The 26,822-nt window shown below is 38.5% G+C and overlaps 1 protein-coding gene across 8 annotated transcripts in view; it reads left to right on the top strand.

Annotated features, from left to right (window-relative positions):
- SEPTIN7 (septin 7) overlaps positions 1-26,822 on the top strand; it is a 124,958-nt gene that overhangs the window by 92,005 nt on the left and 6,131 nt on the right. For 6 of the 8 annotated variants that reach the window (XM_043540610.1, XM_037890057.2, XM_037890058.2 and 3 more), the window contains 6 exons: positions 1,461-1,578; positions 3,290-3,382; positions 9,362-9,458; positions 13,442-13,493; positions 16,063-16,188; positions 24,096-24,116. In XM_043540610.1, coding sequence (XP_043396545.1) covers positions 1,461-1,578; positions 3,290-3,382; positions 9,362-9,458; positions 13,442-13,493; positions 16,063-16,188; positions 24,096-24,116 — 507 coding nt within the window. The remainder of the gene's footprint in view (positions 1-1,460; positions 1,579-3,289; positions 3,383-9,361; positions 9,459-13,441; positions 13,494-16,062; positions 16,189-24,095; positions 24,117-26,822) is intronic. The other 2 variants (XM_037890061.2, XM_043540611.1) reach the window with 1 other exon arrangement.

Here is a 26,822-nt window from a genome sequence, read left to right as displayed (position 1 = left end):
TTCCAATATATCTTTTTTTGAGATGTGGCAACCACAAAGGCTGATTTACTGCATGGAGAGTCATAATCTCAGGGCTTAGGAAGTTGGAAAAGTATGCTTAACAAGGTTAGCTGCTTCACGGGTCAGCTGCATCTGAATTTCTCTCACATTATGATGGTTCAGAACACTACTTAAGTGCTTTTACAACAAACTGTATTGGGAACGTCCGGTTGTTTCACAGGATTGATGGAAGGTTTAGCACTATACAGCAAATTATCTAATTGTGCATCCTTATGGTAGGCAAGGTTTAAGAAGTTTGAGTATTTAGATTATTTAGGTCTTTTGGTTTAAAGAATGGTGGATGGCATTAATGAATTCCTGCCATGATAAAATTAGGAAAAAATGCACGAGAATGAAGTGTAGGGAGACTGCCAATTTTTAGAGCTCTGGGGAAAAACTTACAGCTTTTGTACAATAGAACTGCTTTAACCTGAGCAGACAGAAATGCTAGACAAAGTTGTGAATCATGTCTGAAGTGTCCCATGTCCATCACTAACAAGATCATCTCTTCCCATGACTGTAGTCTTGATGATGGTCTTACCATCAGGCATGGAGAAACAAATGAAAATGAGTTTGATATCATCCTAGTGGATACTTGTCCATATTACGTAACCATAGTTGGTGGTCTCCCTGTTTGAGGGGCCCAGGCTTGGAATAAACAAGGGTATTTCTGAATGTCACATGTGAAGATTTTTGGTAGTGCTATGTAAGGAAGCTTGCTTTTTATTTTAGTCAGCCCTGTGGCTTCTCAGTCTGTCAGGAGAAATAACTTGAAAATTATTTTGCAAAGAATAAAATTGAACACTTTAAAATTGACAGACCTGGAGTTCATGCTCCAGTTAATCACTCTCCTGTAGCATTATCAAGAAACCTATAGCCCACATTATATAAATGTTCAGTGGTATTCCACCTTCTTCTTGTCTCCAGAACTTTCTTTCAAGCGTCATATCATTAAAGTGAACAATATCCTATTGCTACTATTAAAGAGACTTATGCAGTAACAAGTGCACTCATCCATTTTACTTCCAGTAAGTCAGCGTTTCCAAAGCGCAGGCAGGACTGCCTGTCGGGCGCATATGAGCTGTACATTGAAAGAGTTTAGCCTTAAACACTACATGAGAGTTGAAGTGGATTAAAATTGGTTGCATTTTCCTCAAGGAGGGGAGTTTTCAAAAGAATGGGCGACAGGGGATGGATCACTTGATGAATACCTGTTCTGTTCATTCCCTCTGGGGCACCTGGCATTGGCCACTGTCGGAAGACAGGATACTGGACTAGATGGACCTTTTGTCTGACCCAGTATGGCTGTTCTTACAGTCTTAAGTTTGATAAATGCTGTGGAAAACAGCATATTTTTTTAGGGGATCTAATGTTCAGTGCTTAAAGAATTTAAATTACAAGACCTTAATGTTGTTTTTCAGACTTAAGCCTTTGGATATTGAGTTTATGAAGCGCCTGCATGAAAAAGTCAATATCATTCCACTTATTGCCAAAGCAGACACACTTACACCTGAGGAATGCCAACAATTTAAAAAACAGGTGAGTTGAAAGATTCATCTATGTTTACAACATAGCCTGATTTAGCGCTTTGGTTTCCATGTGGCTAGTTTTAATTTTTCATACAGTTAAGATTAAACCCCGAAGCAGTACCTCAAAGCTGCAAAACTGAGTAACATATACCACTAGTTTTGAATATATTGGTGGAATGATCTTATCCTTGGGGGAGAAATATTAAAAGTGCTGTGGGATTCTTGATGAGTAAAATATGTTCACTGAATTTGTCTTTTAACAGTGACAGCATGAAAGAGAGCTTTCAAAGTTGAGAGAGTTATAGAACGGAGTGTGAAATAATGCCTGTTTTACCAGTCTCATTAGTTGTATGGAAATGGTAACAAATTAAGTGCATGAAACCATCAAGACTAAAGAAGAGCAAGTAGCTAGCTAAAGGACATTATATGTGACAGTTAATCTTAAGCTTCTTATCAGAACTCCAGTATTTAAATTTTAAAGGTAGTGATATTGTAATATAGGTGTGGCTGCAAAATTGTTCTAAATGCATTAGATTTGTAGAGTGGGCTTAAGATTCATCTCCTCAGTGGCTACAGAGTGAATAATCGCAGTGGCATAATTTGTTCTTTTTGGGGGAGTGTGGGGAGACAGGATGGGAAAGTGAAGAGGCAAGTTTTTTTTTTGTACTGTTTCTAGTGCAAGTTTCTAGAGGATCCAGCTTCTGAAAAGACAGTTGTAATATAAGTTAGGTAGACAGCATGGTGAAAAAATTGGGTTTGGGACTATAAAGGGAATGCAACTCCTGGTCTCGATGGGAGAGCAGACATGAACTCCATTTTGTGATATTTTTCTGATGTAAAACTTCATGTACAAGGATAGGAGGAAGGTGGCAGAATGTTGTTGCTTATTGGTAATAAGTATGCAACTTGTTTAATATGTTGTATATTTTTGTTGCCATTCTTCAATTTCTCTTGAAAATAAAACCTTGCACTAGAGTTGCATACTAGAAACCTCTCTCAAGCTGCAAAATGATATACCAAACACTACATCCTCTAGCCACAGCAATGTCTGTCTTTAAATGGTATAGCCCTTTCCTATTCCAAAATTCTGGACAACTGAAATCAGATTTATTAAAAATAACTTGCAAATAGGTAATTTAGAAATTAGGAGAGTGAGTGTCTTAATTTTTTAAGACACTCAGCTGCTCTTAAATTTTCACTAACATTTTCATTTTTGTTCTATGCTTGCCACTGGAGTCAGTCCACCTGCCTCAAATTCTGCTGGGAGGGACAGGCAGGTGACACTGCTTCAAGCAGTGCCAATTCAGCTGAGCTGGAGGTGAACAGAAGTAGGAGTGACAACAGTAACTACAGTAGGAACTTGTATTATTTAGCTATGCTTGAAAATCATTTAAACTTTTGTGAAAAAAAAAAGTTTTATTGAAAGAACAGTTTGTTTAGATTATGTGCAATAAATGGAAAATTCCAAGGTTAAATTTCAGGCAAGTTTCCAAAAATTAGATTATTGGGGGATTTGCTGAGCATACTACACCTATCTTTCACATACACTAGCAGTCATCTGAGGCATTAACTTCATTGCAGAAGTCAGTTTAAAAAAGAGAATTCCCCAATGCCAAATGGAGGGAGTAGAATGACCAGGTAACAGCAAGTAAATAATGCATGCTTCAGTAATAATTTTACTGATTGTTTGACTGTTAGTAACTCAATGTTTTCTCTTTTAGATTATGAAAGAAATCCAAGAACACAAAATTAAAATATACGAATTTCCAGAAACAGATGATGAAGAAGAGAATAAGCTGGTTAAAAAGATAAAGGTAGATAATTTTTGCATTTTGCAACATATTGTTCACCACTAGATAATTTCATTTTAGGGGCAAGGGAAGATCTTGCCCTTTTTGAGGGCTCCAGGACTAGCTGCTCCAAGAAGCAGACATTAATGGTGTCTAGGAATTTTATCTCTGCATCCCATCCTGAGCCCACATGTTCTCAGACAACATGGGGATAGCTGAAAGTCACCATTATTATTAGGTTTTCTGTTTTTGTAGCCTCTCTAATTTCCCTGAGCATTTCACAGTCACCAGTAGAGTGACTGGTAGCATACTCCTACTGCTATACTCTTATTATTCAATCGTGGAATTTCTATCCATAGAAATTCTGTGATACTGTTTGATTCATTTAAGATATTTACTCTGCTGACTTGCATGTATACTGCCACTCCCCGACCTACTCTGCCATTCCTGTATATTTTGTAGCCTGGTATTACTGTGTCCCATTGGTTATCATCATTGCACCAAGTTCCTGTGTTGCCTGTTATGTCAATATTCTCATTTAATACCAGGCATTCAAGTTCACCTATCTTAGTATTTAGACTTCAACCATAGCACTTATAAATTTGTCAGTCTTTAGTTGTCTGCCTTCATGTGATGTGATGGAATGGGACTTCTTTGTTTGACTGCTTCTCTTCAGTTCCTACCTGTATTTAGTAAGTTATATCCTCTCCTCTTTATTAGAATATAGAGTATCCCCTTTAATAAATCCTCCACTACAGGATGTGTCTGTCTGAACCATGTGCTTCTCTGCACCTGTGATCATTCCTCCGATCCTTAGTTTAAAAACTCCCTTGACTTTTTAAATTTTATATGCTTTAAAAAGTCTGGTTCTGTGGTGGTTTAGGTATAGCCCATCTTTCCTATGTAGGCTCCTCCTTTCCCAAAAGGTTCCCCAGTTCCTGATAAACCTAAACCCCTCCTCTGAACACTATCTCATCCGTTCATTGATACCCTGCAGTTCAGCCTGTCTGTCTGTCTCTGCGTGTGGAACTGAAAGCGCTACCGAGACTGCTACCAAGAAGCCTAAGGCTATGTCTACACTAGAGAACATATGGTGTCACATCTGTACTGATGCAGCTGCACCACTGTAAGATCTCTTGTATAGCTGCTCTGTGCTGACAGGAGAGAGCCCTCCTGTCAACATAATTTAATCCACCCTCAACGAGTGTACCACCTACATGTACCACGACCACCAGCTCCTCCCCAGTACTGCACATAAGTCTGTCTACATGTCTTGAGATCTATAACCTTCACGCTCATCAGGCAATTCACCATGCACTTCTCCTGGACATCATAAACCCAGCTCTATGTTTATAATAATCAAATCCCCCATTACTATTGCCTGTCCCTTCCTAATAACAGGGATCCCCTCCCCTGGAGAGGTATCCTCAGTGCGAGAGGATGCCATGGCATCATCTGGAAGAAGGGTTCCAACTAAGGGATCATTTTTCTCCACTCCAGCTTGATGTTCTCCTTCCTCAAGACTTCCATCCTCCTCAGCAGCATAAAGGCTGTCAGACTGGGATGGGACTGTTCTGCTGTGTCCCGGAAAGTCTCGTCTGTCTACCACTTTGTCTCTCTCTATCTCCAGTTCAGTCACTCTGGTTTCAAGAGCCCGTACTCTGTCTCTGAGGGCCATGAGTTGCTTGCACCAAATGCACAAACATGCCACCTCCCCACAAGGCAGGTAAACATATATGCTGCATTCAGTGCAATAAACTGGATAGCCCCCAACTCTGTTGCTCGACTTCTGCCTTGATTATTTTTAATCTTGCAGGGTTGTTTGTTTGTTCTCTGTGTGTATATTTTTTTTGAGTGGGGTGATTATTGGCCTAAGTTAGAGAATATTTATTAGGTGTCTCTGGCTCTCTCGCTCCCTCTCTGAACTCTCTAGCAAAAGTCCCCTGTTCACTAGCTCATCTGGTCAATTACAAGCTGGCTTTTTAAACCCCTGTTCTCCTTGAGTTAGCCCTGCCCCCTTGTCAAGAGATTCTAAGTATAAAAGGATAGCAGGCTAGAAACTTTTTAGGAAACTCTCAGCCTAGGCTCAACACACAGACCAAACTATAAACTTCAATCAAGCAGGCATATGGCAAGCAAGCACACAACAAACTCACCCCAAGGATCACGTACTCACTCCTCCTTCACCTGGAGAACTCCCTCACTGAACTCCCCTGTTTGCTGCTCCTGTTCACTAGCTCCTCTGCTTGCGAGCTGGCTTTTTAAACTTCTGTTCTCCCTAAATTAGACCCACCTCCTTGTCAAGGGATGCTAAAGGTAGTAGGGAACGAAGGATGGCTGGCTAGAGCCTTGTTAGGAAATTCTTACCCTTGCTTAGCAGGCCACTAAACTCAGGCCCCATCCTCCCCAAATAGACCACACAGAAACTTCACTCAAGCCTGCAGATGGCAATTTTGTTGGAATTAATGACTTTTTCCTTTTTTTAGAGACCATTTTAATGAGCTTTTGAATAATCTAACACCCTGCTTAAAAGTAGGGCTGTCAAGTGATTAAAAAAATTAATCGTGCTGTTAAACTATAATAGAATACCATTTATTTAAAATTTTTTGGATGTTTTCCACATTTTCAAATATATTGATTTCAATTTCAATGCAGAATACAAAGTGCACAGTGCTCACTTTATTTTTAAATATTTGCACTGTAAAAATAAAACAGTATTTTTCAATTCACTTAATATGAGTACTGTAGTGCAATCTCTTTATAATGAAAGTTGAACTTACAAATTTAGAATTATGCACAAAAATTACTGCATTCAAAAATAAAACATCAAACTTTAGAACCTACATGTCCACTCAGTCCTATTTCGTGTTTAGCCAGTCGCTCGAACAAATTTGTTTACATGTGCTGGAAACAATACTGCCCGCTTCTTGTTTACAATGTCACCTGAAAGTGAGGACAAATGTTCTCATGGCACTGTTGGAGCCGGTGTCGCAAGATATTTACATGCCAGATGTGCTAAAGATTTGTATGTCCCTTCATGCTTCAACCACCATTCCAGAGGACATGCATCCATGATGATGATGGGTTCTGCTCGATAACCATCTAAAATGGTGCAGACTGACGCATGTTCATTTTCTCCATCTGAGTCAGCTGTCACCAGCAGAAGGTTGATTTTCTGTTTTGGTGGTTCGGGTTCTGTAGTTCCTGCATTGGACTGTTGCTCTTTTAAGACTTCTGAAAGCATGCTTCACACCTCGTCCCTCTCAGATTTTGGAAGGCACTTCCGATTCTTAAACCTTGGGTCAAGTGCTGCAGCTATCTTTAGAAATCTCACATTAGTACATTCTTTGCATTTTGTCAAATCTGCAGTGAAAGTGTTCTTCAAACAAACAACATGCTGGGTCATCATCCAAGACTGCTTTAAGATGAAATATATGGCAGAATGTGGGTAAAACACAGAGCAGGGGACATACAGTTCTCCCCCAAGGAGTTCAGTCACAAATTTAAATGACACATTATTTTTTTAATGAGCATCATCAGCATGGAAATGTAAACAGACTTGTTTGTCTTAGCGATTGGCTGAAAAAGAAGTAGGACTGAGTGGACTTGTAGGCTCTAAAGTTTTACATTGTTTTGTTTTTGAGTGCAGTTATGTAACAAAAAAAAAATCTACATTTGCACTTTCACAATAAAGAGATTGCACTACAGTACTTTTATGAGGTGAATTGAAAAATACTGTTTTGTTTAACTTTTACAGTGCAGATATTTTAATAACAATAATATAAAGTGACTGTACACTTTCTATTCTGTGTTGTAATTGAAATCAATATATTTGAAAATGTAGAAAAACATTCAAAATATTTAATAAATTTCAATTGGTATTCTATTCTTTAACAGTGTAATTAAAACAGCAATTCATCATGAGTAATTTTTTTAATCGCGATTAATTTTTTAGTTAATCATGTGAATTACTGCAATTAATCAACAACCCTACTTAAAAATAAATTTTAGAATGAAAACTATAGTCAATATACATTTAACTCTTATATGATGGTTTATTACCTCCTTATCCTTCCAATCTGTCACCATTGTTCATGTCATCCACCTGTACATTTGTGAACTATGGCTGTATTCTATCTTGTCTGTACTGTGCGTAGCATAGTGGGTCCTTGAACTTTGTTTGGGGGTCCTGAGTGCTGCCATAATACAAATAATTTATTTAAAAGCATTTCCTATAGAATGTAGTAACTATATCCTGTGCTCAATCCCTTCTTTAAAAATATTAATCAGTGGTAGAGAACACTTCAGTAACACTCTTGTGTTTTGAACCAGTGCTGTAGAATAATTGATAGGGTTTTGGTTTTTTTAAATAAGGAATAAACTTGGAGGCCCGAAGCATAGGTATGCAACAGCACAGGGTATGCTTACTACAGAGTTAAATAGAAGCACCCTCTCGTGATTGGTATGCTAAAACTGCAATTGAGGAGAAAAGCAGCAGAAAACCGAAAAGGGCCCTCAAAGTGTGAAAAGCTCAAACTTTTAAACAATTGAAAACCCTTGGTCCTTCTCTCATACTTCATTCCATCATATTTTGTTTCCCTCGGTCACTTTCCCCAGCTGTATTTCTTTTTATTCCCAATGGTTTAACAAGGTTCTTTTTCCTAGAAAAGATGTAATATTTTTGTTTGCGTTGTGTATTGAAAAGAATTGGAATGGGGAAGACCTAGGGTTCTCCCAGCATAAACACAAACAGATATAGGAGTTGATCTGGTGATGAATCTTGCTAGCCTGTAGAGCAGGGGTGGGCAAACTTTTTGGCCCAAGGGCTACATCGGGATTCCAAAACTGTATGGAGGGCAGGAAAGGGAAGGCTGTGCCTCCCCAAACAGCCTGGCCCCCGCCCCCATCTGTCCCCTCTCACTTCCTGCCCCCTGATTGCCCCCCTCAGAACTCCCGACCCATCCAATTCCCCCCGCCCCCCCCCCCGCTCCTTGTCCCCTGACGGCCCCCTCCTGGGACCCCCCGCCCCTAACTGCCCCCTGGGACCCTGCCTCCTATCCAGTCTCCCCTGCTCCCTGTCCCCTGACTGCTCCGACCCCTGTCCACCCCTCGGGACTCCCACCCCTATCCAACACCCCCATTCCCTGTCCCCTAACTGCACCCCCAACCCCCCCCCCCCCCGGGACTCCCACGTCTATCCAACTGCCCCCCGCCCCTTTACCATGCCACTCAGAGCAGCAGGAGCTTGCAGCCACACCGCCGCACTGCCCGGCAGGAGTAGCGGGCCAGAGCGCTGGTGGCATGGCAAGGTGAGGCTACAGGGGAGGGGAACAGCAGGGGCAAGCCTCCCCGGTTGGGAGCTCAGGGGCCAGGCAGGACAGTCCCGCAGGCCGGATGTGGCCTGCGGGCTGTAGTTTGCCCACCTCTGCTGTAGAGTGAAAAGCAGAATAGAGATAGGGGAGAGATGGGGTTAACTTTGTAAGATGTTGCTTTCAAGTAATTGACAGCTTTTCTTGTGTGTAAAATTGAGTTCTGCATCAGCCAAGGCAGCCATTTTTGATGGCAATAAACTCAAAAGTTATGAGTACAAGATTCAGTCAAAGCAAACATTATAGTAGCCATTAAGAATAGTTAATTGCATAATCACTGTAAAGGTTGAGAAATAACCAGTGATCAAAAGCCTGTATTCGGACTGGCTGACAGTCCTTGTTAGTCAGTACATGGTTTGCATGCTCTATGGCCTATAAAATAACTGTGTGGTTATTTTTAAATCAGACTTACAGACCAGTCAGAATACAGGGAATTTCAAAGCTGGATAAATCTCCTGTAACTGGTACATATCAGTAATAGTACAAGCTTCCCTGAACTTTTGGTGAGCTGGATTACAGAATAATAAAACCCTACTTTGTTTTGTATTAAGTTTATACTTATGCTTTATTTCAATATCTTTAGGCAGAAGACACACATTGGTATTGAAAAATCATACTGTTTTTTATCTTTTAGGACCGTTTACCTCTTGCTGTGGTAGGAAGTAATACGATCATTGAAGTCAATGGCAAGAGAGTCAGAGGAAGGCAATATCCTTGGGGTGTTGCAGAAGGTAAACTTTTTTCAGTATTTGTAGCTTTTCTATTGTAATGTAAGTGCATTGGGTTATAAATAAATCTGCAGTCTTTGCTTCAAACATTTGAACTTACATTAAAGTATTTGCAACTGAAAACTTAATAAAACCTGCAGATTTTGTTCAGCAATGCTACAATTTGTGTAAAGCATCCTTTTTCCAGCCTCAGAACAAATGCAGTCTTGCCAAAGTTAAATGTTCTATAAAAGATATACTTAAGTTTTTTGCTTGTGAATCATCTGGTCAAGACCCATGGAGGTATCTTCCAGTGAACTGTAATTAAACTGCAGTATCTTACTTTAATTTCAGTTCATACTTCATTACATAAACAAGATTATGCTTGATGTTCAGCTGTTTACTAGTGCTCATAATATTTCCACTTCAGTGTTGCAGAAATGTCCATATGGTTTATTACATAAACGATCAGTTTCCTTGTCTCTTGTTTCCAGGGGCTTTCGCATTAGGGATGTTTGTTTGATCATCTAGGCTAGAATAAATACAATTTAAAATTCCTGGGAGATCATCTTATTTTCACTAGACTATAATAAATTGTTGTTTTTCCTAAAGCCATTGACCTTAGAGTTGAGCATACTGAAAGTTTTCGTCTCGCATTGAGTTCAAAGATACATTTTCATTTAACAACCCAAATGCCATTCTCCGATATGTAAAGTCTAATTAAAGTTTGATATTTGCTTTTTGTACCCGTTGTAAGTGGAAATAGGTGTAGTTTGCTGCTTTAGTATAGATTTGAAGATAACTGTTTTTATGAGATAACGATTATTATTTAATATTATTTGCCTGCTACATACCATTCATTACCTCTTTGCATGCGTGATAAATATGGTACATGAAAACCCAAACACCGAGCCTTCAACAGCTGCCTTTGCGAAGTGAAGTTTTATTCTATCTTTGGTTTGCATATGTATGCACCCAACTGCAACATACGTTGGAGTGACCACCATAGATTGTTTTACATTGTGTTTACCACAATAATTCTTATCTATAAACTTTATGAAGCAAATTTTTTTTAAAGCAGCTTAACTGTGAACCAAGTTAATGCAACACTAAACAAAACAGCATATTTTACAAATATGTTAAAGGAAGTGCTGTAGTTCTTTGAAGTGCATGTCTGACAGGAAATGGGTTTTGGTGTAGAGTATAAACCAGCTGCAGTAGAACATTGGGAGGGGGGAGGGGGCAGGCTCTTGGTTTAGACATTTGAAATATTAAATGGTGCTACCGTTTTTACTTTAAAAACAAACTTTTATAACTCTCATTTGAGACTTGTCTCCTTGATCTATCTCATGAGAATATACCACCTATTGATAGAATGATCAGAGAAATCATACTTTATTGGGAGTATGATTTCACATGTTATATAAATGGAATGTCAAAGCAGAAATTAAAATTATTTGGAGTAAAATAACTGCAGAGTATAGCTGTTGCATGAATTTGTATTAGAGGGTCACAAGCCTTGTTGCTTTTCTAGGCTGAGCTTAGATAGCACACACCAGGGGCTCCTTGCATTCCTCCATTCCCCTCCGCAAGCTCCCTGTTCACATCCTCCCAATGCCAGGACTCTGTGATCCCCTTTCCCAGATGCCAGAGTCTTTGTCTCCCCATATGCCAGGGGCTCTGTCTGCCATGTCCCCTTCTCCATACCATTGTCTCCCATTCTTCCCCCATTCCTCCTACTATTCTTACTACTTATCTTTCAGTCTGGTGGAGAAATCATTCACGGTGTCTTTCACAGTTCTTTGATCTATAAGCAAATACATTGGGTCGAGTGCATGGCCTCGATTTGCTCAGCCACTGTGTATTTAAATACATACTAAATAAAGGTGAAACAAGGAACTTGATGTCTTACAAAGATCATCAGTGGGGTGCAATTTTGCAGAATATTCTTTTGCAGTGAACTGTTCTCAGTAAAGTTATGTTTATGTCCTGGTCTTTGATAATATTGTCTGCTCAGTTAGTCTGACCACAGTGCAAGTGTAGAATTAACCTGAATCCATTAAATGTGCAGATCCGAGTGGTGGTTTGGGGGGTGGGGGGAAGAGGGTGAGCATCAATAACAACTCTGATCTGATTCAGTGTTTGCTAATGATTCTGGGACCATTAACAGTGGACACTAAGGTCATTATGTAGATCTGCTGGAATTCCAGTCCTGTTGGAATTCTCCCATGGTTTACATTGCCATCCCATCTATAAACACAAACTCACCAGATATTGTATTCTGTAAATAAAGCTACACTTCAGATTCACAAGCAAAGAACTACATGTAATTTCCATTTTAGTCACTTATCAGTCTCATACACTTGAGCAGTGATGTAATGGCCTACATCTTCTGGGTTAGTGTTCATCTATATAAATGTCTATAAATAGTTAACAGGCTCCTGATTTTCAAACTCTGTGTAAATTAGCAATTAAAATAGAACCATCAATTTTAGCATGAAATTCAGTGGGTATTTGTGCACTTTGATTTAATTTCTCTTTGGAAATCAGGAGTGCATTGGTATATTTGGGATTTTAGTAAACTGGCAAATTTTTGAAAGGGGATTTGCTGTCAATATATTGTACTACATTTTTCTTTTACTGTAGGATTCTTTGTCTGATTACATAGTTCCTTTTTAATTCAAGAACTTTTGATTAATTGGGTGTAATTAAAAATTGATTTGGTCTTTCTGAAGTAAATATACATAATACACCCAACATTTTAAAAACAGGATTTTCCTGATCCTGGTAGACTTTGTTCTCAGGAGAGCTAACTTGGTGGGTGTGATGGCACCTGGCTTGGTGTGTTGGAGCCTTATTTGGGGAAGAAGTTGGCAAATCAGGACACTGGGGACTAGGAAAATGAGTTTAGTCAGTTATGTGCTGATTGCCTTACCCTTGCTCTCTGGCGAAGTCAACATATAGTCTTAAAGTTCCTGGATTGTTCAAATACCTTTACTCGTATGTAAATATTTTAAAAGTTGATGAATAAAACTGTTCATTTGTGTCTGCTTCCAGTACTATGAAGTTCAGGTATTTTAGCTTCCAAAAATTAACTACTGTATCTGTTCAATTGGTAGAATTTACCTGGTACCAAATTTGATGTCACTTCACTTGTAAAATTGATTTTGTATTTTTATGTGGTAACATGGCAATCCAAAATTTATAACATATCCTATATGGAATTTGTCTCAGATATATAGTATAGAGTTCAGTGGCTCTTTGCAAACATATATATATAGATGTCTCTTCCAGAATCGTGATTAAATGCAATTGGGATTATTGCTTTCTAGTTGCATGGAGACACTGTCAACTTGAAATCTAATCAGCTTTTTAAGTGTAATTTAAAGTACTACATTTGTCCCTGAATTCCCCTACTAATTTATTTTACAATCATATTTTGTTATGATATATCTTAAATGTTTTTCTCTCTGTTGCACTGAGATTTACACAAGTTGGGAGACTTCGCCATGTAGAGGAAGCAGTACATTAAACAGCCATTATTTAGTTAGTTTCATTTGAGTGTACACTAAAATTTAGAACTCTCTCGTCTTTGTTATAGTAATCTTAGATGCTATTTGTAACAATATAGTTGAAAAAATTAACACACTTCTTTAAAATTTGGTGTCACTTTAAATTCACCTGTTTCATTTGGAAATTATTCTTCACTCTCTGCCCTGAGCTTTTGAATTGTTATGTACTGTCCAACAGCTACTACATTTCAGTGGTAGGTTGAGTGATATGTTTTGCATATGTGTCTGTTAAGCTTTTTTATGTAATCTGGAATGAAAAGTATAAAATTCGCTCTGGGAAAAAAATATGGGGGCACATGTAGAGAAACAGGAGGTTTATACATAGGAAAACATTAATACTCAAATATATTCAATCTCAACATCTCCCTCTACCTTATGTATGGCACAAGTTTTGGTTACACTGTCTTAACTTACATTTTACCTTCTTCCCCACAGTTGAAAATGGTGAACACTGTGACTTCACAATTCTAAGGAACATGTTGATAAGGTAAGTAGTTTATGTGGAACATTGCACACCTATTGTGAAAGGAGTTCAGTTGAATATAAGAGAAGGAAACTTATGTTCTCTACCTCCTTATATTGTATATTCTTTTTTAAGGACATCTTTCACTCCTCTGCAAATGTTGAATATTGATCTGCTTTCTACTTCAAGTAAAAGTGCAGAATATTTACTTTATAATTCCAAGACCTCTTGCTTCATTATACAAGAATAATAGTCTCATAACATGTCATAACTTGTTCATCAATCACAATCAATGAAATGCGGCTATCTGACACAGCCTCCAGAATATATTTTTTCCTCTCTAATTGGCAATGGAAGTTTTGTCTTTGTCCCTTACATATTTATAAGATTTATTTGAATAGGTAAAGATTGAGCAGCTAGTGCTCCTGACATTAAATAGTATGGATTAGAACTTGCTGGACCAATAACCTTGTTTCTATCCTAACATCAATGACAGTGAAATATGCAGGAAATGAAAACAGAAATGCAGAGGGACAAAATAGAAGCCCTCTTAGTACATAATACTTTTCAACTTTTTAAAAGTTTGCTAAAATGTAACAAGCCTATGGGAAAGAATGGCAGTAAGGGAAATTTGGATTAAAAGCAAGCTTTTCTATTGCTTTTCAGTTTTTTTTTCCAATTAAAGTACAAGGCCTAAGTTCTGTCACCTGTGACTCAAAATATGCAACTCCTGCTGAAGTTACTAGAAATTGTGGATGTGTGTGAGGGCAGACTTTGAATCATAGTAAGTTAGGCTTGAACAAGAGTTTGATAATTGCTTAATACTTCTATACTGTCTTACTACAGAGAGTACTTGTGGAATAAACTGGTTGCTTTTTAACATATTAGTCCTTTGTTCCAAAGTAAAACCTTAGTTATGCAATATGACAAGGAATAATTTAAAAAAAGTAGGCCACTCCCAAATTTCTTCTAACCCAACAAAACCCAGTACAATACAAATTCAACCATGCTGTCCTAGAAGAACAAAGTTTAATTAGCATGAAGTTGAGCAAAGGAAAATTTAGACTTGACAGTAAACCAAACACTGATTATAAAATTTTCAGGGGAAATAATGGAAGATATGTAAAGGGATCGACTCAAAAAGGCTCGGCAAAGTATTAGCTACATTTAACACAAAGATCTTGTAATGGAGAGGGCTAGATTAGGTAGTTTTTTCTAATTCCTGTGGGGTGTGTGTTTTTGTTTTGTTGTTTTTTTTTTATTGTATGTAACATACGTAGACATACTCTTGGGCATAATTTTGTTTAAACAAATCCTGAGCGAGTGGCAATGTTGATGTATTGCCTGCCCACCCTGTGTGTGGTTATTTTTTCCTGAAAATTGATAAACCAACAGACAATTGAAGTTCTGTTCGTACTGATGTAATGCTGTCTAGGCATTTAGTTTCGTACTTCCAGGATGGGTGTTTTCCAAAGTAGGATTTGATGTATTCCCTGTGTTAAAAGGTGATTGAGTCTCTCTGCCTTTTTTATCATGGGCAATTTTAGATTTATTTCCCAATCTCTTATAACAATTGCTGTTTGGCAGCTTAGCTTCACTCCAGAGGATTTTCTTTGAGCTGCTGAATGGATATTGTGAATAGTTGGTACTTGACCTTTACCTTGGACACACAAGAAGTACTACTTCTAAGCTTGAAATGTGGAAGCTCAAGTCAAGTTTGTGCTTGGAACTCTAACTTATTGCCTGACAAATGTTTAGATGGGACTAATGTAGCATTATTACAAGACTATAGAGCTATATTTCATATTGGTCCTCCTCATTTACAAGTTCACCTACAAAATATATTATATTTGTAAAACTTGTAATATTAACGTTTGGAATGCTGCAGTTCTTGGAGTAGTGTTCCTGTGGGTGCTCCACTTCAGGTGTGCCAGTGCCTTTGATTGGAGATTTTTGGTAGAAGTGTCCAGCCTGCACATGTGCCCCACACATCCTCGTGCTCCCCACAGAACCGCAGCCAATGGGAGCTGCAGGGGCGGAGCCTGTGGGTAGCTCATGGCGGAGCCTCCCCAACCCCTCCACCGCCTAGGAGCTGCAGGATGATGCTAGTGGGAGCCCCCCATCCCAAGGTAAGCACCCCCAATCCCCTGCCCCTAGCCCTGAGCACCGTACCACACACCCAAACTGCTGCTGCTGGCCCAAAATCTCTGCTATCAAAAATCTATATTCAAAGGCACAGGCACACCAGAACTGGAGCACCCATCAGGTGATGCATTTCGAAGAACTCTAGTTACTTTAGCAGGTGAGTAAGCTCTCGATTTTGAAATGCTATTCTGTGCAAAATATGCTGTCCTTTCTGTGACCCTACCATCATTCATTAAGTTTGAAATGAAGGCATTTATATTGTTGCTCCCAGGAACAAGAATATTAAAAAAAAAAAAAAGTTCTCCAATTCTCATTGTTTCGATAGGACAGAATAAATTTGATTGGATTATTAAATCTGCAAAATGAAGGTGATCTAATCTGATTTTCAGATCATGTTTGATATTCATGAAGAATGAACTCTGCTGATAGCCTGTACTTCTATTGACAGAACTCACATGCAGGACCTGAAGGATGTCACTAACAACGTACACTATGAGAACTACAGGAGCAGAAAACTGGCAGCTGTTACGTACAATGGAGTTGACAACAACAAAAACAAAGGGCAGCTAACTAAGTAAGTGCTTGTTAAATTTGTATCAACATTTGATGTCACCATTCTATATTTTCTACTTAATTTCAGTCATTTACCTCAAGTTATGAAGGCCTCATCTAAACACAATAGAGCACTAAAATTATTTAGTCAACATGTTTGCTAAACCTATACAATTGCTGTGTGTAAACAAGCAAGAAGTTTAATGTTCATTGTGATTCTTCAAAGCATATTAATCATTTTGAGAGTTTTTGGACATCAAGGTTTCTATTTCTGGGCACAACTTGCTCTTGGCTTTTGTGGTTTCTCTTGCTGACGGTGCTCAGTGCTTTGTTTTTGCGGAAGAGTGGATTTAATTATCTTTGTGTTTAGTAACTTTAAGAATAAAATCACACATTCTCTTCCCCATCTTCAGTGGACTCTGCTCAGTATTTTTCAAAGCCTCTCATCGTGGTAGAAAGCTTGTTAGTAACACATAGCAATCTTTCCATCTCCATACCTTTGTGAGAGGGAAGCTGCTAGGGCAGTATTTCAACCCCAGCTGGTGCAGGAACAAAGAACTAAAAACTTTGGTCCCCTTTTATGGTTGCACTTTGCATGCTATTCTAGTTAATTTTAAATTATGGAAGCATAAAATATAAATTCTGTTTATTCTTCCTATTCTGTTTATATAACAAATAAGTTGGCTATTTTCAAGAATTGTTAGATATCAGTTCACATTTTAAAATTTTGTATATTCATCTATGTAATAGTGAAGACATAATGTGTCTGAGGGAGCTAGTGTCAAATTATATTCAGGTATTTGTTTTAAAAAATTATTCTTGAGGCAAGTTAGTCATGAATGGTATAATTATTTCCTTGATAGACTGAGAACAGCATTCCAATATAGTATCCGAGTGCAGGGGTGCTATACAGTGACTGTCTCGCAATTGTACAGCTATTTCTCAGCGAGTGGTATCCCTGATCTCTGGCAGGGGCAGGTCGCAGTCTGAATGGTATGGCTGTTTCACACTAAGGGCTTGTCCACACTAAAAATTTTTACTGTTTGAATATGGTTCTGAAGGAATGAGTTAGCTGGCACAATGCTAAACTTGTGCCCCCTGCTACATTGACTGCCATGTAATAGAATCATGTCACCAAATCAGCTTTTCACAACCAAGTTCAAACACAGTAAAATTTTGGAGTGAAGAGAATTCCAAAGTAGAACTGCATCTGTACTTTGACTAGTCACGTTGTTACACACACGACAGAGTTTCTCACCTTGCCCAACCTGTTGTCACAACATCCTGCTCCACATCCTTTGAGGCTCTTGAGTGCTCACAGAGAGAGATTTAAAATTTCTTTTTAAAGTTTCTCTGCATTGCTGACAATAGCATAGCATGATTGATTGTGCAGACAAGAGTCCAATAATACCTCCTCTTCTCATCCCTCAGATCCCTCAGGTAATTTTAGTGAGAAAATACCTCATGGGGTAGAGTGATTATGAAGAGAATTGGGGAAGAAGGGAGAGATGTAAAAGTTTGATTTGATATTTGAATTGGGCATGTAGCAGGGTGAGAGGAGAAAAGAATATAGTTAAGTGCAAAATCTTGAGGGTGCTTTCTCTTTGAAGTGGTAATAATATCCTGGACTGATAAATTCTGCCTTCTCCATGGGATTTATAAAGCTCGTTAGATTGTGGATGACATGTAAAGTTGCAACAAAAACAAAAGAAACTGATCACACTTATTTTGTTACGTAATTTTGGAGTTAATACCATTGCTTTTACAATAAGGGTCAAGTAAGGGGAAAACACTACATGTGCTTTGACTTCCAAAGTTTTACTTTTGTTGATCTCACACCTTTACCCTTACTTCAATTTTGTCCCTCATCAGCAGATTTCTACTTGTCTGTGCCTCCAAACCCAAACTCTTTCATATGTTATGTAGTCCGAACACTGTAAATCCTTAAAATGCAATATACAATTGCATTCTTTGTTCTTAATATTGAAAACTTTGTGTGCTGCTTGATACCGATTTTGTGTACAATATTCAGAGGTTCCAAAACCAATGTTACATTTCCTGCACTTATCATTTATCACTAAGGCTGCGAGTCTGTTGCGAATTCCGTGACTTTCCAGGACTTCTACAGTGGCAGGTGCGGCTGGGGCAGTCTCAGGCCACCACCCCCAACAGCAGCAGGAGTTTGAGTGTGGGAGGGTGCTCAGGGCTGAGGCAGGGGGTTGGGGTACGGGATGGGGTGATGGCTCTGGGCAGCGCTTATCTCCGGGGGGACGTGCCAGCTGCTTCTGGGAACCGCACAAAGCCAGGTAAGGAGCCTGCCAGCTGCCACCTCCCTCCCAGAAGCAGCAGGGGTCCCAGGTGCGCACACCACGCACCCCCCAGCAACAAGTCATGGGCTGGTCGCGGGCCGTGAATTTTTGTTTACTGCCCATGACCTGTCCATGACTTTTACTAAAAATACCCATGACTAAAACATAGCCTTATTTATCACTAAGACTTTTGTATTCAGAGCAAGTGTTGCCTGTGCTTTTAGTTCTCATGAGTGTCTGGATTAGTACTGATGTTGTGGTCTTCTCTTTCAGAAGCATAGCTCATTATTTTACCTCCTGCCACCAAAACCATCCGAGTAACTTTACTACAGTCCCACCTGGTTTGGCCTTTGGGGCTGGATGTATTTGTTAAAGTAAAAGATGCCCTTCTGAACATATTTCTCTGTAGCAAATCTCTTCAGTTTAGGATCCTGTTAAGACTCATAGCACTTCATTAGTGCATAGCTGAGGTAAATAAAGAGTAAATTTATATGCTAGTTGGCAGCTTGAGCCCTCGGTTCCATTCATCATGGAGCTACTGTTATCTACAAATATCTGATTCAGTCCTTGGAGACAACCAAAAAGATTTTCTTGCAGATTTTGAAAGAACTAATGATTGAACCCAGATCCTAGACTAGAGGCCCATAACCTTTCAGCACCCCAGTTCCTTCCTTATTAAGTTTTAGTCTCACTCAGATTCCTGCCTCCTTTTTCAAATAGAGAAAACTGAGTTTGCTTACTGTCATTTTGCCTCCTACCTCTCCAGTATCTTATAAGTACACACACACCACTACTTCGCATCAAATTGTTTGCTCCTGTTGTAAATTCTTACCTTGCCCTTTTTTGAAAAACACAAACATTTCAGATTTTTATATTAATTAAAAATCGGCTGTCACTGTTCTCACTGAACAGTTGCCTCAACCATATGAACTTTTGAGCCACAGCATCTGTGTTATAAGTATTGTCATGCTACAAATTGAAACACTGACCATCTTTAAGGGTCTATATTTGTATCCAATAACTCTTTAATAAAGGAAAAGAAGAGCAAAGAGAATGGAGTCAAATTATATACAGTTTTTATGAAACTGTACACTTCAGTAACAGTTTTAATAGAGTATTTTCCTTTATTTTGGGGCACTTTTAGAATTATGGACAGTCATCAATAAGAGTACAAGATGTATAGATTTGTAGGTTAGAGCAGTAACCATACATTCCAAGGGATTGATTTGAAAAGAATGTAATTAATGCAACACAGCTGTTTAATGCAGATTAACTTTCTGGAGCTACTTGGGTTTACAGCATAACTCCTGTTTGACTCTGACAGCGCAGACATTGGATTCCTTGCTCATTCTCACAGGCAGGATAACCGGTCACCACCCACATTCTCCCACTCTAGAGCTGCCTCACTGTGCTTCTCTAGTTTTGATTCCTGCCAGATTTAGAGCAACATATAGGAAGATGATCTCTGTAGCCACATCTGGCTGCCATGTGTATTCTTTCATAGAAAGGGGGGAAAGAAAACAAATACACTTCATTTGTGCCTCCCCTCAGGAGTCTTAGACTTATTTTTGCTCTCACCAAGAAACCTCTACTCTCTGTGGCTGATGTGATTTCTGGGGCTGTGACAGACAAAACCAACCTTTCAGATTTCCTAAGGGTGGGATAATAGCTCACCAGTGAAGGTAAAGGCAGGAGTGGACTGAGGCAATGCTTGAGCCATTTTTCTTGTGCTGTGACCAACAAGAGCAGTCCCTTCTTTCTGCAAAGTGTCTGACACCTAGAGTTTGTGGTTCTGGCTTACTTCAGAACTTTTGTGGCTGTCTAGGAAAGGACTTGAAGTGGGTGAGCCCATTCATAAAACTTCAGAAACCTTGCATTCACCTTGCTAGTGATTAATCAGAGATTTACTGACATCAATGGAGCATCTCTATCAAAAGTACCTATGGGTCATATTTGACAGCTGTCAATTTGGCCTGGCCTCTATCCTAAGGCTAGCATGTGTTCTCATTTCATTTATATAGATAGGTAGATAGAAACAGAAATAATAGTTACACACACACTTTGGAGGGCTGCTGTACCCATTTATATAAATGGTCACGGCAGCAGGCTTCCAAAATTTGGTGGTGATTTCTTTGGACAGCTGGTTTGCTTGGGCATACTCTCAGCACCAGGCACCCAAGTGGTATGGGAAACACTTGTTAGATTCACTAGATTGAAGAGAACCATATAGAGTCATAAAAGCACTCTAATTCCATCTCCAGAACTCATATGTATTCAAGTCTGCCAGGGTGGGGCACTCATATAGATGCCTTCCCAGCTCAAAGAACTTAGTCCACAAGGGAAAGTAAAGTTCACATAAGCACCCAGGAAACTGTGGGCCATCTGATTAGCCAATTTAGCATTCAGAGGACACATTTGGGAAAAGCCCATCCTAAATATGATGGCATAGTGGTAGTTGTATACTTGAACCACCTGGGTGGCACAAGAAATGTATTCAGATCATCTTAAAGTACAGACGGTACTTTTGGTTAAAATACAGTTGGTTAAGCCAATTGGATTCTTCCAGGAGAGAGTTGAAAAAGCAGATGTATTCCAGCAGATTCTTCAAGAATTGGGGAATCCTCACTGTAGACTTGTCCAAAACAAAATTAAGTTTCCTGTTTTGGGGAGCAGGTACCTAGACCTATTAATGTTGTGTGTACCATACACGTTTCAATGGCTTTATCATTTCCTCCCCCTCATATGGAGGGTCTGAAAGAAAAAAACTGCTCTCCATAAGACACTTTTAGTGTTAATTGCTCTGATTGGGCAAGATGATAGGAGGCATACAGACCTGCTGATGCTCGCCCAAGTGCTAACAATTCCTCTGTTAAAATCAAGACCACCGTCAGCAGGGCCCAGTAATGCCTCCAGACTCCCACGTGGTCCATAATTGGTTTACATTAGGGCAGTCATGAATTTAGGCATCTCCAATAGGGTGACCTGACCCAGACTGTGATGCACTGGAAGGGATTTTTGTCCTGACCAAATTATCAGGTCCTGTGTCCAGGAAGCATACGAAGCCTCAGGTTGCCTATCCATTGAGACTTAATGCTCTCTCAACTACAGCATGGCTAACTCCTGGCCTGGGTCAAGGAGATGTCAGTTGGCATGCTTTGCAAAGTTCCATATGGCATTCCGTGCACTCTTTAACGTGCTATGTCAGTTAAATGCGCAGGTGTCTGCGAATGCAGCCTTTGACAGTAAACTGCTGAGAGCAGTGCTTCCATAAGATAGTGAGAAGTTCTCCTTCTATCTCTTCCCTCTCTTTCAGGATCCTAGAGTATCTTGTTCTTCCTCCCTAGACAGTCTTCTCATAGGCTACTACTATACAGAATTCAGTGTGTGAAGCTGCATTCTGAGTCATAGGCATTTTATTCTCATTTACTGTCTAATCTCTCTCTTCTGTGGCTTTGAAGACCACAGCGATTTCTGCCTTACTAAGCTCTGGTCTTGACAAGAAGCTTGTCTGTTTGAGCAAGTTAGAGTAGGCTAATGGATTTCTCTCAGATTAGGTGAGAATCAGACTGGAGAAATAGACAAGGGAACTAGAGCCCTATGCGGGACTATTTTTAATCTTGCTCCTGTCTCATCCTCCAATACCCACACCTACTCCCGCTATTATGACAGCAGGTCCTGCAGGACCCATGGGATCCCAGTCCCACAGCAGGGCTCAAGAGGGAACTCCTAGAGAGCAGGAAAATCTTGCATAGTGAATGTCATCTTTCCTGTAGGACCAAGTAAGTGAGGAGGGAAACCATTGTCTAAGTTGCCATGATTGAGCCTGGTAAGGTGGGAATGTAGTTAGCCTCTGATTCCGGCTCTGTTTTAGGTAGACAAGTTTGTCCAAAAACATTTAAATGTGCTCCAAGAGAAAGAGAGTGGGTTTGCAACATTTGGTTTGACCATTTTCTCTTGCATTTTACTAGCTGACCAAAATGTATGTTCTATATCCATATTGCACACTAACCTCTTACTCTGTTAGATGTCAAATATTTTGTATTAAATGTTGTTTATTCGGGACACGGACACACACACAGGGACACGGACACACACTCTCTCTCTCTCTCTGCTCCTGGTGGTAATGTCAACATATTAATTAACCTTTGCAGCTCTGTTCCTTGAGTAAATGTTAGCTCATTTCTTTGAACAAAATACAGTGATTGACTATGAAAACAGAATTAGTAATGTGTGCTACAAGATATATTCTGTATTGTCCAAATGCACCAAAACAAAATTTTTCTTGCCTTTTGACTCCCTTGAATTCCTTCCTTGCTTGGCTGATATTATAATCAGCTGTTCTACAAATAACACATTAGCTTAAGAGAAATCCAAAGCATGTTTTTTCCATGATTACGTAGCCTTTTTGTATTTTAGGTTTAGTGTCTGATTCCTTCACATTTTCAACATCATCCCATCTCTAAAAAATATTATGTCAAAGGGTAACTTTCAGGTATATGGATAACTTGTCTCTTCACACTATGCAAATAGTGTAACTGTACACGTGCACTGTGTGGCATATATTAAAATTGAAACCAAAAATTCTTAATTTGAGAAGTCCTATATTCACTTTTTGATGTGAAATAAACATTTTCAGTGAGGTTAAAAATAAACCATGTTTTTATTATCAAAAGGAATATATTTGTATAAATGACATAAAGATAAGCCTTATCTGGCTGCAGATATGTTCAATAAACTGTCACACAGAGTAACAAAATATGCAACGTGTAGATCCTTTTAACTGCTTCGTAGCATAGACTGCTTCTAACTCCTTTTGACTGTGTTCCTAATAACCTTGCCACACACTCAAGATTCTACGCTTCCTATAGACAGAACAGGAAATTCTAGGGAGCAGTCCTAATAGTATGAATGGCTTCATACTTTGTTGCAAATTATTTAATGTAAAAATACCAGTTCCTGAAGGCTGATCTTTTCTTCTGATTTTACTACTGTCAGTGAGATGCTAACACAACACAAGCTCAAATTAAGATGCCATACTCCATGTAAACTTAATTACATTGTGTGCTTTTTAGTGCTGTTGAGCATAGCCTCCTGTGAGACCTCTGCTGGCCAGTAAAGTTAAGTGCTGTTTCTATAGCACCTGAACAGTCTTTCTCTTTAAATATAACATCCGTCATTCACTTCGAATATAGTGACCTTCATTAGGTGACAAATTTTATAAGGCAAATAAGCCCAGAGATGGATTGGTGTGGTTTCAGAAAGCTTACTTAGAGCAAGTAGTTAAGTTAATGTCACTAAAATATGTAAAATCACTTTAAAAGCGGGCGCGCTTTAGTCACACCACTGTAGGTAAAAACTGTCTCTGAAATACCTCTGCACATCAAATCTGCATTAATATTTACATGGTGTAGTGATTGACTAACTGAGTTTTGAAATAAACATAACCAGCTTTAACTAACAGTCTTTCATTTTACTGTGGAAAATTTGTTTTTTTGGGGGGGGGACGACAAATTTTAATTAGCTTTAGGAATCTATAATGAATTTGCTTTTTTAATTACTGCTTTTTAGTTTTTGTGGTTTTATTTAAGCATGCTAAGCCTCTGTATTTTTTGTTTTTTAGATTTGACACAGTTGAAGGCATGTAAGTGGTTGTTTAAATTTTTCCAAAGACTTCAGACAAAACACATAAGACCTTTAATGTTAAGTGTTTCAAAATTTAAGTTTTCCTGTTGTTCAGCTTCTGGCATCTGTTTTTACTTTAGTGCTTTTTGTTCTAAAACTGCTCTAACATTTTAGATTAAAAGTTATAAATATTTTCAGTGACAAATATTCTTCATAGAACACTCCCACTTACTTTTGAAAGATTTTAGTCAAATTCCATGAGAATAACAGACTACAAGAGCACTATAATGGTTGAAGATATATGTAAATTATGTAATTCACCCAGATTGGCTCTGCAGTTTCTCATTAGTTCCAGAGTAATAGTTATATTAGTGCTTATTGAGAATTTGTGGAATTTTCATAACTTGTCTCTAGATTTACAGCTGTTTAAGGAGGGGTTAAACTGGCAAACTTGTTAGTGTAGTCAAATTCATTTGACTATGGTTTTATCATACAAATGGCTTGCAGAGGTTCTACTTTTTGTATACATAGAATAACATAACTCTAAGGTTTAGAGAGAGCTTAACGTTACACATGTATATTATTTTATATGGGGAGAGTGGGAGTGTTCCTGATGCTTTCTTGGACTTCCCTTTTCCTTCGTGCTTAAACCTCATTGATTTCTCTAGACATTGCTTATCAGAATGAGAACTGTGTACCGATCCACTCGTAAAGAACTCCATAGTGGATATTAGCCTGCTAACTTACTGAACTCTCCAGGGAAGCTAAAACTTGACATTTTGGGGGAAATCTGAAGAATTTCCTTGAAAATATGACTTGGTAGACCTATCTAAATTCTTAGGTTCTGGTGCTGTTGGGGAGCCAGTTCTGTTCCCATTTGAAGTCAATGGGGGTCTTGGCAGTGACTTCAGTGGCAGTAGGACCTAGGCCTCTAGGTCAATAGTTCTTTACATAGAATTGACACTTTAAAACTTTGCATATCTCTCAAAGAGAGGTATGTTAATATCTTCAGGAAGTTAAATTTTGTAATGTTTTGACAATGTGTTTGTTTACACAGAAACACTACTACTCAAATTCTCTAAAACATTACAACTGATGTTGCACACTCCTCTCATAAATTGGTTTTATGTATTATGGTACTGGGCTTGTAATCGAACAATACACCAACTTACATGCTATTTTCATCAACAAAAGGTACAGATGCTAACAATCAACCTTTGCACAGTAAAAGTAAATCCTGCATTTAGAGTAGGATCAGTTTCCATTTGAAATCTAGTATTCTGCTAACATTTGGTCTGCTGCTCTAAATTTTGCAAATCAGTTCAGATACATCTCAAAAATACCTAAAATTGTCACCTTTTGAAGCACATATTTGAAAATAATGGAATATAAAAACTGTTCAGTTGGCCTTGATTTCATAGGATGCATTTCATTTTCACTTCATTAGTGGCAATTTCATATAGCTGAGTTATGTATAAAATGAGCTATGAATAGTCAAAATAATTCTGACATATTTGACACACACTCCATTGCACTGACTACACATTTTAAACCTGGTTTCCCTCTTCTAAAAGAATGAGTTGCAAGTTTTGAATTGAAAGGGGCACTGCATATTAGAAATGCTTTACTCTACCTCAGATACTTTTAGGAGAATTCTGAAAGCATAAAACACATTCAAGCACAAAAAGCAAATACTTTATTTTTGATGTAATCACACCTAGCAACTCCAAATAGTTTGCTTTCTTAGATGAAGGTTGGACCATCTTAGATGGATAGACATTCCCTGCTCGTTTATCATTTTTGTTTTGTGTGTATGTAAATATCCGAGAGTGATGATATAATAAATATATGCATACATCTGTTTGCATTATTACATCCATATGCTAGTTAGAGCTCATTTTTTTCAAATGTTTTTGAAAAACTTACACGTTCAGGCTGAAATTAATTTGTTCCAGTTGTTCTTAATGTTTGAGTACCAAAAATATTACTCTTTCAAGGGACTGACTGTATACATTATCTAACCATTAACCATAAAAGAGTAAAATGAGTGGGATATATGATGAGTCTATGCTGGATTTTACAGAACATCGAAGACTATAACATTTCTAAAATGATATTTTAAACTGAATAGCAAGATTAGTAAATCAGTTGCCTGAAAGTGTCTGGAAAAAATTAAAAACATTTATTTGAATTAGGAACATTTTACAAAGCAAAATATCCCATGCTAATAACACTTTCACAACTATATCTGAAGTCCAGCTGCTCAAAAACCTCTCAAAATTGCTGTGTGTTCAGAAGAATCAGCATAGGAAAAGATTGTATTTACCACAAAGCTGAAATTATGAACTTAGATTTATTTGATAATTCCCTTAGAAATTAATATTTAAAAATCAGTTTCTCTCTACCTGCAACACTTTCTTTTTCTCTTGCTCTGTTCTAGTTTAAGGCCATCTTTCCATTTTTGTGTGCACGAGTATTTTGGTGATTGGACGGGCTGTAGTGTTGGAAGATCACTAGGAAAATGCCACTTTTATTTTTGAGTTTTTGTTACTGAATTTTCCATGATTTGACTTTCCCCAAACACTGTGGTTCTCAACCTAGTTACCACTGTGGGCTGCATCCAGTACTACCTCTGTTGCCCTGAAGATGTCACATGGGCCGCAGCTCTGTGCTGATTGGGCTGAAAGCAGCCCGTGGCCCACAGGTTTAGAATCACTGCCCTAGC

This window comes from Chelonia mydas, chromosome 2 (genome assembly GCF_015237465.2).
Source record: "Chelonia mydas isolate rCheMyd1 chromosome 2, rCheMyd1.pri.v2, whole genome shotgun sequence".
Classification (NCBI taxonomy): Eukaryota; Metazoa; Chordata; order Testudines; family Cheloniidae; genus Chelonia; species Chelonia mydas.
The sequence above is the reverse complement of the archived record's forward strand: the minus strand, read 5'-3'. Positions and strand labels throughout refer to the sequence as shown.